A 16039-nucleotide genomic window follows, 5' to 3' on the forward strand; every position below is an offset into this window, starting at 1 on the left:
ACAGGCGGCTTTGTTTACATCAGCCGCCTGCCTTTCTTCCTTCCCGGCGAACGATCGCGAGTGACCGGCGGACATCGGGTCCGCGGGTCACAAGCACTGACTTGTTAGGGAACGAGCCGGGGCGGGCGCGCGCTTGCCCGCTATTGGCTCACAAGCCAGTGACAGGCAAGTGACGTACCGTTACGTCACTTTGCCTGGCCGGGGCTGACCGCCGCAGTATATGTACTTGCGGCGGTCGGCAAGTGGTTAAAAAACACGTTTAGGTGTTCATTCATTCCACTGGCCAGAATCTTCTACTATGTATGTATGGACATATACAGTGAGGGGAAAAAAAGTATTTGATCCCCTGCTGATTTTGTATGTTTGCCCACTGACAAAGACAAAAAAAATATCCAGAAAAATGCATTTCAAAAAAGTTATAAATTGCTTTGCATTTTAGTGAGTGAAATAATTATTTGACCCCCTCGCAAAACATGACTTAGTACTTGGCGTCAAAACTTTTGTTGGCAATCACAGAGGTCAGACTTTTCTTGTAGTTGGCCACCAGGTTTAGCAGCATTTATTACATTCAGCAGCGCTTAAAAGGTCAAATGACATATATCCGGATAAATAGTTCACAAATGCATGCAGAAAAATGGTGTCCTTAAATAAATCAACAGATGGCTGTGTTGATCTCAAAACACTTCTTACAGGCTTCACCCCAAGAAAAAGACCACACCGGTGTTCCTTGGACGTATCCCAATAAAGCCTTCACCACACCTTTAGTGCTCCCCACAGAAATGGACACTCACCAGATATTACTTATTCATAAGCTTGTATGCATTGGCTGCATGAGCCCCTTTTCAGAACGTCCAGCAGGCATCAAACATTTCAATCAGGAATATCTCAAATGAATCCTCCGATATCCAGATCAGGTACCATATACCGCCAATGAAATGTAAGCAAGAATATGGGACAAGGATAGTGTGATACCGCTTTAAAATTTATTCAACGTAAAGTGCACATATCCACAACCCCCTCTTTCAATCTGCTTACATCAAACAAGTTTCAAAATAGCTTTAAGCATAGGAATCCAACGTGCTGCTACCTCACGGCCAGTAAGCTTGTCATGGACCGGGCAGACCGCGGCGAGTTCCAGAACTGCAGCAGTAACGTCAATGGTGTCCTTGGAGACAGCATGCTTACGTCTGACGCGTTTCGTCACTGGGACCTTAACTGAGGACGCAAGCACGCTGCGCTGCGCTCCAATATAAGCACCTTTAGAGACAGCCCACCCCGTACTGTTAACTGTTTAACCACTTGCCGACCGCCGCACGACTATCTACGTGGGCGGTCAGCCCCTCACAGGCAAAGTGACGTAGGGCTACGTCACTAGCTTGTGAGGGTCTAGGGAGCGAGCGCGCGCCGCGGGAGGCGCGCTCCCGCGTGGTCACGGACCCCCCCGCGCGTGTGACCGGCGGACCCGATCGCCGCCGGCCACTCTGCGATCGGCGGGGGAGAGGGAGAAAGTCAGGCAGCTTGTGTAAACAAGCCACCTGTCATTCTCCTCTCTGTATGAGAGATGATCACATGGATCTACTATGTAGATCCGTTGATCACTCTGCATACAGTTGAAGCCACAGCCAATCACAGTTAGAATCACGCCCCTAGGGACACACACAGCCCTTCCCTCTCAAATAAAGTTAACCCCTTCACTACCAGTGTATTTTTACAGTAACAGTGCATATATATAGCACTGATTACTGTAGAAATGTCACTGGTAACCCCAAAAGTGTCAAAAATGTCAGTCAAGGGTCCGATCTGTCCACCGCAATGTCGCAGTACCGCAAAAAAAATCGCAGATCGCCGCCATTACGCGTTAAAAAAAAAACAACAAAAATGACAAAAATCTTTCCCTTTGTTAGTAAACGCAATAACTTTTGCGCAAACCAATCAAAATACGCTTTTTGCGATTTTTTTTACCAAACATAGGTAGCATAAAACAAATTGGCCGAAAATATTAAAAAATTTTGATTTTTACATTTTTTTTTGGGGGAATTTCATATAAAAAAAAGGGAAAAATATTGCTATTTTTGCAAAATTTACGCTCTTTTTTTGTTTATAGCGCGTGATCAAAAAATCGCACAGGTGATCAAATACCGCCAAAAGAAAGCTCTGTTTGTGGGAAAAAAAGGACGCCAAATTCGTTTCAGTACAGCGTCGCACGACCGCGCAATTGTCCGTTAAAGTCACGCAGTGCCGAATCGCAAAATACCCTCTAGTCGTTTAGCAGCCAAATCCTCCGGGGCTTAAGTGGTTAACAATGGACGGAACTCTGCAGCGCCATCCTAATGCAGCAATAGACAACCTATTGCATTATGTATGGGCATCTGTGCAACCACAAACCCCATAAATCAGGTATTCGTCAATTTGGTACGGTAGTGTCCATAATTATAGGATCACTCACTAACGGGCATTCTCCGGAGGTTATGGTTATCACATATGTATATATAATCAACATATCTTTTATTATAAAATACAACATTATATTGCCTTAAAATTGCACATGAATTAGTAATTAAAATCAATTAAAATCCCTCTAAAATATAGGAGATCTAAAATGACTAAATATGTTTATAGCTGCAAGACTGGTATATTAAATATGAATAAAGTAGCACAATAATCCATAAAATTATAATAGGAATAAAGTCAATTCAATAAAGTTACTAATAATCCATAATTCTAAAATATAGTATATAGGGACTGGATGGTGATAAAAGACAAGGTAATGACTGTAACCTCCACCTCAATCCATTCGGTTTTAAAGGGTTAAAGGCATCATTAATAATTACTCAAATAACAATTTGGATCGAGGTCTATATTCAACCCATTAGGTGCCAAAGAATTGATCATGTAGATCCATTGGGTTTCTTTTTTTGATAGTTCCCTCACCCTATTGGATCCCAGCCATGATGAGGGCATTTTTTCTATCCCCCAAAACTTGAGCCCAGATGGGTCCATACCATGCTTCTCTCTAAAATGTAAAAGAACACTATGTTCTCTGAATCCTGTAGTAATTTTATATATGTGTTCAGAAATCTGCTTTCCTAGCTTTCCTTTTAGTGTGGCCTATATAAATAAGGCCACACGGGCACTCCATGCCATATACAACATGGGTAGATATACAAGAGATGAACTCTTTTATCTCAAATGTTCTCCCATTTGCATTTGATGTAACTGCCGTGAGCCCTCTGAAATGAGTATCAACCTGACGTCATGCTTTACATCTTCTGCATGCATGGAAGCCCGCAGTGTTCCAAAATGTTTTCGGTGCTTTAGGAGGATCCAGAACTTTTTTGACAATTCTATCTCCTATGGTAGGTGCTTTGCGATAAATGAACACCGGCTTTTCAGGTAATACTGGTCCCAGGATTTTGTCCAACTGTAGCACACCCCAATGTTTCTTTAGAATTTCTTCAAACTCTCTATATTGGACATTATAATCCATGATAAACCCCTACTGATGAGCTTCACTTGTTATTTTTTCTTTTGTTGTTAAACAAGTCTCATGGGGGGTAGCATAAACTCCTCTGACCGCTTGCTCAATTGCTTAAGGCCTATACCCTTTCTCAATAAATCTGTTTTTGATGATAGCAGATTGGGCCATGAAGTCTTCGTCGGTTGTACAATTTCTTCGGATTCTTAATAATTGTCCTTTTGGTATGTTCCTCAACCAACTAGGGTGGTGCCCACTTTGTATCGGGAGGTATCCATTTCTATCTGTTGGTTTGAGGAAAGCTTTTGTAGTTATTCTCTTATCTTCAGTCATAACGCATACATCCAGATAGTTGATCACTTTTTTACTCCCAAGTGAATTGTAATTTAAAGTGGAGTTCCACCCATTTTTAATAAATTGGATTACATAAATGTATGTAATCCCCTTTAAAATGACTTTTACCAATGGAAAGTTTTTTTTTTGTTGTTGCTAGTAAATACCTTATTTTCTGCTTTATCCTCTTCTCACTTCCGGGTCCGGTTGACGATTACGTCATTCGGCGATTCGCACTGTGTGCTGGGATGTATTTCAGGGCATGAAATCTCGCAGTATTACACAGGAGATGAGCTATACTGCATGCTCTGCCCCGCCTCCGCCCCGCCTCCTCTCAGTGAGCTGTATGTATGTATTGTATTGAGGCCGTGCTCCGCCCCGCCTCCACCCCTCCTCCTCCCCGCCTCCTCAGTGAGCTCAGTGAGGATATAATGCTTTCAGTCCTCGCTCACTGAGAGGAGGCGGAGGTGGGGCGGAGCACAGCCTCAAAACAATACATACATACAGCTCACTGAGAGGAGGCGGGGCGGAGGCGGGGCAGAGCATGCAGTATAGCTCATCTCCTGTGTAATACTGCGAGATTTCATGCCCTGAAATACATCCCAGCACACACTGCGAATCGCCGAATGACGTAATCGCCGACCGGACCCGAAAGTGAGAAGAGGATAAATAAAACAGAAAATAAGGTATTTACTAACATAAAAAAAAAAAAACTTTACATTGGTAAAAGTCGTTTTAAAAGGGATTACATAGATCTAAAGTCACTAAAATGGGTGGAACTCCACTTTAATGTTCTGCTCATTGGAGTTAAGTTGTTCCGTGAAGGCTCTGTGGGGAGCACTAAAGGTGTGGTGAAGGCTTCATTGGGATACGTCCAAGGAACACCGGTGTGGTCTTTTGCTTGGGGTGAAGCCTGTAAGAAATGTTTTGAGATCAACACAGCCATCTGTTGATTTATTTAAGGACACCATTTTTCCTGCACGCATTTGTGAACTTTTTATCCGGATATATGTCATTTGACCTTTTAAGCGCTGCTGAATGTAATTAATGCTGCTAAACACTGGTGCAGTACATATTACATTTTGTTTTATATATTTTGTGGATTTACAGTAGCTGCTGATTTTATATAATAATTTTAGATTTAAAGATATTTTAAAACTTTTGAAAGAGTTTCCTTTGACTGCTAGCGCTGGGCGAGTGCTTGAGGGTCTCCGTGTCTCCAAACACTTTTGTTGACCACCAGGTTTGCACACATCTAAAGCCCCGTACACACGTCCCGAATGTCGGCCAAACGATCGGCCGTCTTTTGTCCGGTGCTGTCCTGTCGGCTGAAAACTGCAAAAGACTGCACATGAATTTTGTCAGCCAACAACAGCCGACTGCAGAAGTGATGTCATGTGATGGTTAACTTTCCTTGTCTTTTTTCTTTTCTGAGCATGCCCAGTCTTGCTAATCGGCTGTCTGTCGGCCGAAATCTGTACTGACTGGCGAACAATCGGCCGTTCTGGTGTTGGCCAACAAAAATTGTAATGCCTGCACGACAGATTCTGTTCGGCCGAAAATGCGCTGTCGGCTGTCGGAAGCATCATACTAACAAGCCTACAATCGGCCGATCGGTCGTCGGCCGAATATTTACGGCCGACAATCGGTACGTGTGTACGGGTCTTTAGGAGGGATTTTGTCCCACTCCTCTTTGCAGATCCTCTCCCAAGTCATAAAGGTTTCGAGACATTTGGTAACTCAAAGCTTCAGCACCCTCCATATATTTTCTATGGGATTAAGGTCTGGAGATTGGCTAGGCCACTCCAGGACCTTAATGTGCTTCTTGAGCCACTCCTTTGTTGTCCTGGACTTGTGTTTTGGGTCATTGTCATGCTGGAATACCCATCCACGACCCATTTTCAATGCCCTGGCTGAGGGAAAGAGGCTCTCACCAAAGGTTTGATGGTACATGGCCCCGTCCATCGTCTGATGCAGTGAAGTTGTCCTGTCCCATTAGCAGAAAAACACCCCAAAGCATAATGTTTTCACCTCCATGTTTGGTGTTGAGGATGGTGTTTGTGGGGTCGTAGGCAGCATTCCTCCTCCTCCAAACATGGTGAGTTGAGTTGATGCCAAAGAGCTCAATTTTGGTCTCATCTTCCCACAACACTTTCACCCAGTTCTCTTCTGAATCATTCAGATGTTCATTAGCAAACTTCAGACGGGCTGTACATGTGCTTTCTTAACCACTTAAGCCCCAGGCCTATTTTTCACACTCGGTGTTTACAAGTTAAAATCATTTTTTTTGCTAGAAAACGACTTAAAACCCCCAAACATTATATATTTTTTTTCAGAGACCCTAGAGAATAAAATGGAGATTATTGCAATATTTTTTATCACACCGTATTTGCACAGCGGTCTTCCAAACGCAATTTTTTTTGGGAAAAAGTTCACTTTTTTAATTAAAAAATAAGAATCCTGTAAAGTTGCTCAATGCTCTGATTACCAGTGCAGACCCCCCCCCCCCTGTCAGGAGAGCCGCAGATCGGCTCTCCTCTACTCATGCCTGTCAGGCACGAACTGAGGAAAGCCGATCAACGGCTCTTCCTGTGTACTATGTGACCAGCCGTGATTGGACACAGCTGGTCACATGGTAAAGAGTCTACGTCAGTAGGCTCTTTACTGAGATCAGAGATGCGGTGTGTCCGATTTTTAAGTACCGTAGTTTGTCGCCATTGCACGAGTGTGTGCAATTTTTATAGCATCACGTGTTTGGTATCTATTTACTCTGCGTAACATCATCTTTCACATTATACAAAAAAACTGGGCTACCTTTACTGTTTTTATTTTTTAATTCATGAAAGTGTATTTTTTCCCACAAAATTACGTATCAAAGACCGCTGCGCGAATACTGCATGACATAAAATATTGCAACCATCACCATTTTATTCTCTAGGGTCCCTGCTATATATATATATATATATATATATATATATATATATATATATATATAAATATATAATGTTTGGCGGTTTTAAGTAATTTTCTAGCAAAAAATAAGGATTTTAACTTGTAAGCAACAAATGTCAGAAAAAGGCTTAGACATGAAGGGGTTAATGCTTGTAGATACTGCAGCATGCATAGTGAAAGTACAGCTGCCACATTGGGGGAGACTGGGAAGAGTTTTCCCATAATGCCCCTTTCGCACAGGCGTTCCGCTTTTCTCAGTGGATTGATCCGCTGATCTCCGCTGAACAGACGGATGACAGGTCCTTCTCCACTCACTGTGCAGAGCGGAGATAGACACAGCCCCGCTTTCCACTGTGGGAAAATCAGGTGAAAACAAACCGCTAGTCCCTTTTCATCCAATCCGATCCCCCAGATGGATGGAAAATAGAACCACCATTCATCTGGATTTGGCAGAAAGGATCAGGTCGGCAGGGGCTGACTGGCAACTTTTGGCCCAGGGGGCAAGTACAAACCAGAGGCCCATAGTGAAGCGACTCGGCCCCCCTCCAATTCTCCCTCTTCCCGGCCTCCTCCTGACCCCCTATTCCAGGCTGAAGCTCCGCTCCGGGTTCTCTCTACTCAGCGGCTGGTTCTGGGTTCCTGACCTGGCCAGCAGCAGGCAGTTGGAGAAGCTGGAACAGCTCAGTCGGGGCTGCCTGGGGGAGGAGAGTCTCCAGTGGGGCATGGAATTGACCTCTGCTCAGACACAGTGTACACCATCCATGTTAGGGGGGAGGACTGCGCTCTGTCCTTGTCTTCATCCCACACTCAGTAGGTCAGCAGTGGGGACTTTTTACTTCTCTTTACCAGGAATTCTTGAGGCATGTCTGTGGCATAAGTGGTGCAGCTGTTTTAGGGGGCATCAGAAAGGCCCTGGGGGCAATTGCCCCCCTGGCCCAGTCCTCCTCTGCAGGTCGGATAGCAGCAAATGTCAGTGGACATGTCACCGCTGACATCTGCCGCTTCATAGGGAAGGGCGCAATGTCCGTTCAGGTCCACCTAAAAAAACTGACAGGCGGACCTACTCAGTGTGAAAGGGGCCGAAAGCAATACAATATCTGTACCACTACCAGTGTGATCAATGTCATTGATAGGCAATCTGCTGTATGTTGGGTGTACCACTTACACATATCAGGGCATTTTTGTGATAGTGTGAACTCTAAAGCCAATGTGTCAAAATATTTCGGCCCTGGGCCGCAGGGCAGTATTCCAACGTGATAACGACCCCAAACACACCTCTAAGACAACCACTGCCTTGCTAAAGAAGCTGAGGGTAAAGGTGATGGACTGGCCAAGCATGTCTCCAGACCTTAACCCTATTGAGCATCTGTGGGGCATCCTCAAATGGAAGGAGGAGGAGCGCAAGGTCTCTAACATCCACCAGCTCCGTGATGTCATCATGGAGGAGTGGAAGAGGACTCCAGTTGCAAAATATTTACAAAAATGTGAGGGGTGTACTTACTTCTGTGAGATACTGTAGGTGTGTGCAGCCTATTGCATTAGGGTGTGCACCCCAAAGCTCAAACACACAACGTTCTCTGTAGCCTCAGCTGCACTGGACAGTGAATGAATGGGAAGCGCTCCATGCTGAGTGGCTTCCTGTTCATTCACAAGCTAAAGCATAGGAAACACAGTTTACTATGCTTCAGTTACGATTGAACACAGTGAGGGAGTGCGTTCACTGTGTCCATTTAGAAAATAAAGAGGCCAGTAAAGGACATATTGAATAACTCCTTCCTCCGCTCTTCATCCTGAAACATCCCCCACAGCAGCCGAGGGGAGAGGAGAAAAGCCAGCAGCACTGCGGTAGGGGGGGGGTGCAACATGCGGGGAATCCTGGGCAGTAGCAGGATTTGGCATTGTACAGAGTGATTAAGGTGTGCTTAGGCACACCTGACACACCCCCTGCGCACCCCTATGCTGGGGCATTTTTTTGTACCTTTACCCTACATTCACATCTATGCGTTTTTCAGCCGATGCATTTTTGGAAAAGGTCAGGAACTTTTTTTCCTGCAGCAGATTGCATTTTGCATGCAATAAACTTTAAAGGGCCTGCACCAAAAACGCAAAGTGTTGCGTTTTGATGCGTTTTGCATGTTGCTTATTGCTTTGTTTTTTTTAACACGCTGTGTATAGCTGGTTGCGAAGAAGCTGGCCGCCGCGTACTTAACAACTGATGAGTCATCAGCTGTCAGTGGGGGTTACCCACTGACAGCTGAATGTAAAAAAAAGAATTGCTGGCAAAAAAAAAAAAATCAGGGAAAAAACGACGTGGGGTCCCCCCTCCCAATCCATACCAGGCCCTTACCATACCCGAAGACCCCCACAACTACAGCCCAGGGTTGTGCGGAAGAGGCCCTTGTACCCATCAACATGGGGACAAGGTGCTTTGGGGTGGGAGGGAGAGCCCCCCCGCCCCAAAGCACCCCTTCCATGTTGAGAGCATGTGGCCTGATATGGTTAAGGAGGAGGGGGGAGCTCACTCGTCCCCGTCCCCCCTTTCTTAGCCTGCTGGGCTGCATGCTCAGATAAGGGCCTGGTATGGATTTGAGGGGAGGGGGGGGCAATTCTTTTTTTTACATTCAGCTGTCAGCGGGAAATCCCACTGACAGCTGGTGACCGATCAGGTGTTAGGACGCGGCCCGCTCCTTAGCAACTAGCTATACACAGTGTATTAACCACTTTACCACCGGAGGATTTTGCTGTCTTACGTCCAGGCCACTTTTTGCGATTCGGCACTGTGCGACTTTAACTGACAATTGCGCGGTCATGCAACGCTGTACCCAAACAAAATTTACGTCCTTTTTTTCCCACAAACAGAGCTTTCTTTTGGTGGTATTTGATCACCTGTGCGATTTTTACTTTTTGCACTATAAACAAAAAAAGAGCGAAAATTTTGAAAAAATAACAATGTTTTTCCCATTTTTTTATATGAAATTCCCCCCAAAAAATGTAAAAATCAAAATTTTTTTATCATTTTTGGCCAATTTGTTTTCTGCTACATATTTTTGGTAAAAAAAAATTGCAATATGCGTATTTTGATTGGTTTGCGCAAAAGTTATTGCGTTTACTAACTAGGGGAAAGATTTCTGTCATTTATGGTGTTTTTTTTTTTACGAGTAATGGCGGCGATCTGCGATTTTTTTTGTGGGACTGCGACATTGGGGCGGACATATCGGACCCTTGACTGACATTTTTGACACTTTTGGGGGTACCAGTGACATTACTACAGTAATCAGTGCTATATATATGCACTGTTACTGTAAAAATGACACTGGCAGGGAAGGGGTTAATTTTATTGGAGAGGGAGGGGTTAATGTATGCCTGGTGCTTACTGACGTGTGTGGGGGGAGGTGACTGAGTGACACAGGGACAGATCGCATGTTCAGCTATGCTGAATCCTGTAATCTGTCCCTGCCTGTCACTTAGGAGATCCGCCCGCTTTGTTTACGATCACCGCCGCTCCTCCCCTGGCCCGACTCCCGCTGTGACTGAATACAGCGGGAGCGAGCCTCCGGTGGCGGGCGCACACCACCCACAAGGGGAGGAGTCCAGCGACGTAGGTCTACGTCGCTGGACGATAATGAGCCACATTGCCGCAGTAGCAGCAATGTGAGCGGTCGTTATGTGGTTAAAGAGAAAAAAATGCAAAATGCATGAAAACTGCATGCAAAAATGCATCAAAAAAGTGGGTTTAAATATGCAAAACACGCCAGAAAAACGCATCAAGTGCAGCCCGCATAGATGTGAACCTAGACTAAATGAGATAACTGTAGGTGTGTATTTACCTATTGCCATCCATTTCCAGCAGATCTCCTGCAGCCTATTAGTATTATTTATTTTTTGACAGAAGATCTCTTGCAGCCAATAAGCATTTATTTTATTTTTTTTCCAGCAGGTCCTCTGCAGCCATTTAGTATTTCTTTTTATTTTTTGTCAGCAGATCTCCTGCAGCCTATAAGTATTATTTCTTTTTTTTTTTTTTTTCAGCAAATGTCCTGCAGCCTATTAGCATTTATTTTATTTTTTTTCAGCATTTTTTTTCTGGGCAGATCTCCTTCAGATTTCTAATTTTTTTGTTTCCTTTGCAACATTAGATTATATCTCAGTCAAGTTATCTGAGAATTTGAAGGAGGTTTTTGTTTTTCCATTAACTTGGCCCTGCCCCGCAATACAGAAGTGTCCTTGGGGGCAAATAAGAAATACCGTATTTATCGGCGTATAACACGCGCCCCAATATTTGGAGAGAAATTTCAGGAAAAAAGCTTAAATTTAACATAAACAGCTTTGAACATTTTTTTTTTTTTTTAAATCAAATGATATCTCACCAATGTCAATGAATGCAGCCCACCAGCAACGTCCATACATGCACCCCACAAAGTGTCCATACATGCACCCCACAAAGTGTCCATACATGCACCCCACAAAGTGTCCATACATGCAGCCCACAAAGTGTCCATACATGCAGCCCACAAAGTGTCCATACATGCACCCCACAAAGTGTCCATACATGCAGCCCACAAAGTGTCCATACATGCACCCCACAAAGTGTCCATACATGCACCCCACAAAGTGTCCATACATGCAGCCCACAAAGTGTCCATACATGCACCCCACAAAGTGTCTATACATGCACCCCACAAAGTGTCCATACATGCAGCCCACAAAGTGTCCATACATGCACCCCACAAAGTGTCCATACATGCACCCCACAAAGTGTCCATACATGCAGCCCACAAAGTGTCCATACATGCACCCCACAAAGTGTCTATACATGCACCCCACAAAGTGTCCATATATGCAGCCCACAAAGTGTCCATACATGCAGCCCACAAAGTGTCCATACATGCACCCCACAAAGTGTCTATACATGCAGCCCACAAAGTGTCCATATATGCAGCCCACAAAGTGTCCATACATGCAGCCCACAAAGTGTCCATACATGCAGCCTACAAAGTGTCCATACATGCAGCCCACAAAGTGTCCATACATGCAGCCCACAAAGTGTCCATACATGCACCCCACAAAGTGTCCATACATGCAGCCCACAAAGTGTCCATACATGCACCCCACAAAGTGTCTATACATGCAGCCCACAAAGTGTCCATACATGCACCCCACAAAGTGTCCATACATGCAGCCTACAAAGTGTCCATACATGCAGCCTACAAAGTGTCCATACATGCAGCCCACAAAGTGTCCATACATGCAGCCCACAAAGTGTCCATACATGCAGCCCACAAAGTGTCCATACATGCAGCCCACAAAGTGTCCATACATGCACCCCACAAAGTGTCCATACATGCAGCCCACAAAGTGTCCATACATGCAGCCTACAAAGTGTCCATACATGCAGCCCACAAAGTGTCCATACATGCAGCCCACAAAGTGTCCATACATGCACCCCACAAAGTGTCCATACATGCAGCCTACAAAGTGTCCATACATGCAGCCTACAAAGTGTCCATACATGCAGCCCACAAAGTGTCCATACATGCAGCCCACAAAGTGTCCATACATGCAGCCCACAAAGTGTCCATACATGCAGCCCACAAAGTGTCCATACATGCACCCCACAAAGTGTCCATACATGCAGCCCACAAAGTGTCCATACATGCAGCCTACAAAGTGTCCATACATGCAGCCCACAAAGTGTCCATACATGCAGCCCACAAAGTGTCCATACATGCAGCCCACAAAGTGTCCATACATGCACCCCACAAAGTGTCCATACATGCACCCCACAAAGTGTCCATACATGCAGCCCACAAAGTGTCCATACATGCACCCCACAAAGTGTCTATACATGCACCCCACAAAGTGTCCATATATGCAGCCCACAAAGTGTCCATACATGCAGCCCACAAAGTGTCCATACATGCACCCCACAAAGTGTCTATACATGCAGCCCACAAAGTGTCCATATATGCAGCCCACAAAGTGTCCATACATGCAGCCCACAAAGTGTCCATACATGCAGCCTACAAAGTGTCCATACATGCAGCCCACAAAGTGTCCATACATGCAGCCCACAAAGTGTCCATACATGCACCCCACAAAGTGTCCATACATGCAGCCCACAAAGTGTCCATACATGCACCCCACAAAGTGTCTATACATGCAGCCCACAAAGTGTCCATACATGCACCCCACAAAGTGTCCATACATGCAGCCTACAAAGTGTCCATACATGCAGCCTACAAAGTGTCCATACATGCAGCCCACAAAGTGTCCATACATGCAGCCCACAAAGTGTCCATACATGCAGCCCACAAAGTGTCCATACATGCAGCCCACAAAGTGTCCATACATGCACCCCACAAAGTGTCCATACATGCAGCCCACAAAGTGTCCATACATGCAGCCTACAAAGTGTCCATACATGCAGCCCACAAAGTGTCCATACATGCAGCCCACAAAGTGTCCATACATGCACCCCACAAAGTGTCCATACATGCAGCCTACAAAGTGTCCATACATGCAGCCTACAAAGTGTCCATACATGCAGCCCACAAAGTGTCCATACATGCAGCCCACAAAGTGTCCATACATGCAGCCCACAAAGTGTCCATACATGCAGCCCACAAAGTGTCCATACATGCACCCCACAAAGTGTCCATACATGCAGCCCACAAAGTGTCCATACATGCAGCCTACAAAGTGTCCATACATGCAGCCCACAAAGTGTCCATACATGCAGCCCACAAAGTGTCCATACATGCAGCCCACAAAGTGTCCATACATGCAGCCCACAAAGTGTCCATACATGCAGCCCACAAAGTGTCCATACATGCAGCCCACAAAGTGTCCATACATGCAGCCCACAAAGTGTCCATACATGCAGCCCACAACGTGTCTATACATGCAGCCCACAAAGTGTCTATACATGCAGCCCACAAAGTGTCCATACATGCACCCCACAAAGTGTCCATACATGCAGCCCACAAAGTGTCCATACATGCAACCCACAAAGTGTCCATACATGCAGCCCACAAAGTGTCTATACATGCAGCCCACAAAGTGTCCATACATGCAGCCCACAAAGTGTCCATACATGCAGCCCACCAAGTGTCCCTATAAGCAGCCTCGCAAGCGCAATGTCCAAATATGCAGCATCGCAAGCGCCATTGGAACTGACCTCATTTGTTTTAAAAAAGACCGGGAAGCAGCGCCGACTCCGAGAGCAGAAGGGGCGGGCCGGGCCGAGAAGGAAGGATGAGCTGTCATAAGAGCAGAAGGGGGCGGACTGAGCCGAGAAGAAGGGAGAATGAGCAAGCGCAGTCATCGGAAGTCCCGCCTCCTCTGCCGAGACGTGTGACGTCTGTCATAGGCGGGACTTACGATGACTGCGCTCGCTCATTCTCTCTTCTCCTCGGCTCGGCCCACCCCCTTCTGCTCTTATGACAGCTCGTCCTTCCTTCTCCTCGGCCCGGCCCGCCCCTTCTGCTTTTGGCAATGCTTCCTGGCCGTTTTTTTTTTAATATAGGCGTATAACACGCACTGCTGCTTTTTCCTCCATTTTTAGGAGGAAAAAGTGCGTGTTATACGCCGATAAATACGGTAATATGCCAGAATTCTGAGATAATATCACCATGTTCTCAGAAATATGTCTGAGTTTTAGATACTATGCCAATAGTCAGAGTTGACACCCAAAATTCCGACATGATATCTCAGATTCATCAAAACTTTTATTTCACTTAGCCCCGGGGATTTTCTGTGTAAATCAGTAGATTATACAAATATATTGCATTTACCAAGATACACACAGCACATACCTCATAAAGGTCATTGTGATAGTCTTACTTATCAGTCTCTCTTATAAATTTTGCCCTCCATTTTCTTATCTTTTCTTTGGCTTCATGTTTCTGCATCAGTGTTTGGCCTAAGAAAGGCTGTAGGCCATCACAAGGAGTCAGGCTCCTCAGAAGCTGTGACTTAGGGAGTTGAAGTTGTCCATTGTCAGGTAGGTGAAAGGCAATCACCAGCTCATTCCAAACACAGCGAGGTTCATAGGCGCGCTTTTTACGCCAGGGTTCTGACCTTTCAGAATAAGGAGGGCCCAATGGTCTCACCTGGCAGTCTACCATAGAGATCATCAGCTTCAGAGATCTGGAGGTGGACTCTGGTCTCCAGAACAATGTTTCCTCCATCCAATAGACAGGACAGGGCGGAGGTCCAGAGATGTCCAGGGCAGACGGCACAGTTGGATGGTCATTGAACTGGTCGGTGTTGGGACTGTGAACTACAATGTAGTGAGCAATCTCCTGTTTGTAGATATCGGTCCCCAGAATCCTCAGTTGAGGTTTCTCACCCCCGCAGTGCTGAGTCTTGTACAAGGACAGAAGGTAGGACAATGGGAAGGAAAGCCTGAAGTTGCCGTACCGAGAAGCAGATTTATCAAACGCAGGAGAGCTGGCATATTGTTCCTTTATCTCTGTCTGGAATCTCTCTGCATTTCTCACATGTTGGACTTTGTCATAGGCCTGTTGGCGAGCGCTCTCAATGTCATCTGGACAGATGTCTGCACTCCAGAATGACAGGTCTCTGAATTCTTCTCTCTCGTGGTCTCCTCTTCCCTTGAAAGATTTGAATTCCCAGATTTTTTGTAAGGATTCCCAATCGGTGACATGCTGCAGCTTCATGATGGGGAAGTCTATTGGTAGAAGGAGAGAGAGATCAGTGTGAACACTGCCAATGTTCTCTTTCATGGTTTTCCCGGCTGTCTTTATCTCACCTTTAAAAGAAGTCAGTTTGTTATAAATCTCCTGGATGGACATTAATTTTCCAGAGCATTGGTATCCCCGGCAGCGTTTTCCAGGTTTTATCTCCTTTAGATTACTCTGTTCAAAGGACGGCATTGTAGCTGAGAATGCCTCAGCTTTCGTGTATAGAAAGATTTTGAATGTGGTGACGGAGAATAGTCACTCCCTGAATTCACTTTACAGGAAGAAACTTTGAACTGGAGGAATCTGAACTTCCTTCATTCCAGAGAATTTCAATTCAGAAAACAGAATGCAGGTTCATAGAACTAATGTGGTCAAAGGACGATGTCCATTCAACTGGTGGATTCTGTTATAACAATGCGAGGCTTGAACTAAAACCTTAATGTGTATTTTTTTTTTTTTAATTCGTTTTATTATTTTCAATATAAAAACAGAGCCTTTGGGCATTCCCCAGATTGAACATCTTAAAGTGTATTTAAACCTAACAAGGAACTTCTCTTATTTTCTCACATTTGGT

The 16039-nt window shown here is 45.2% G+C and overlaps 1 protein-coding gene across 1 annotated transcript; it reads right to left on the reverse strand.

Moving 5' to 3' along the window:
* Positions 1 to 14586: 14586 nt before the first annotated feature.
* On the reverse strand, positions 14587 to 15657 carry LOC309566242 (uncharacterized protein; the record flags this gene model as incomplete). Its single annotated transcript, XM_082271345.1, has 1 exon — positions 14587 to 15657. The coding sequence occupies one exon, from the start codon at positions 15655 to 15657 to the stop codon at positions 14599 to 14601; it is 1059 nt and encodes a 352-aa protein (XP_082127471.1). The 3' UTR covers positions 14587 to 14598.
* Between the last annotated feature and the right edge of the window lie 382 nt (positions 15658 to 16039).

The sequence above is a fragment of the Pelophylax lessonae genome (genome assembly GCF_965119305.1).
Source record: "Pelophylax lessonae genome assembly, chromosome: 1".
NCBI classification, from domain to species: domain Eukaryota; kingdom Metazoa; phylum Chordata; class Amphibia; order Anura; family Ranidae; genus Pelophylax; species Pelophylax lessonae.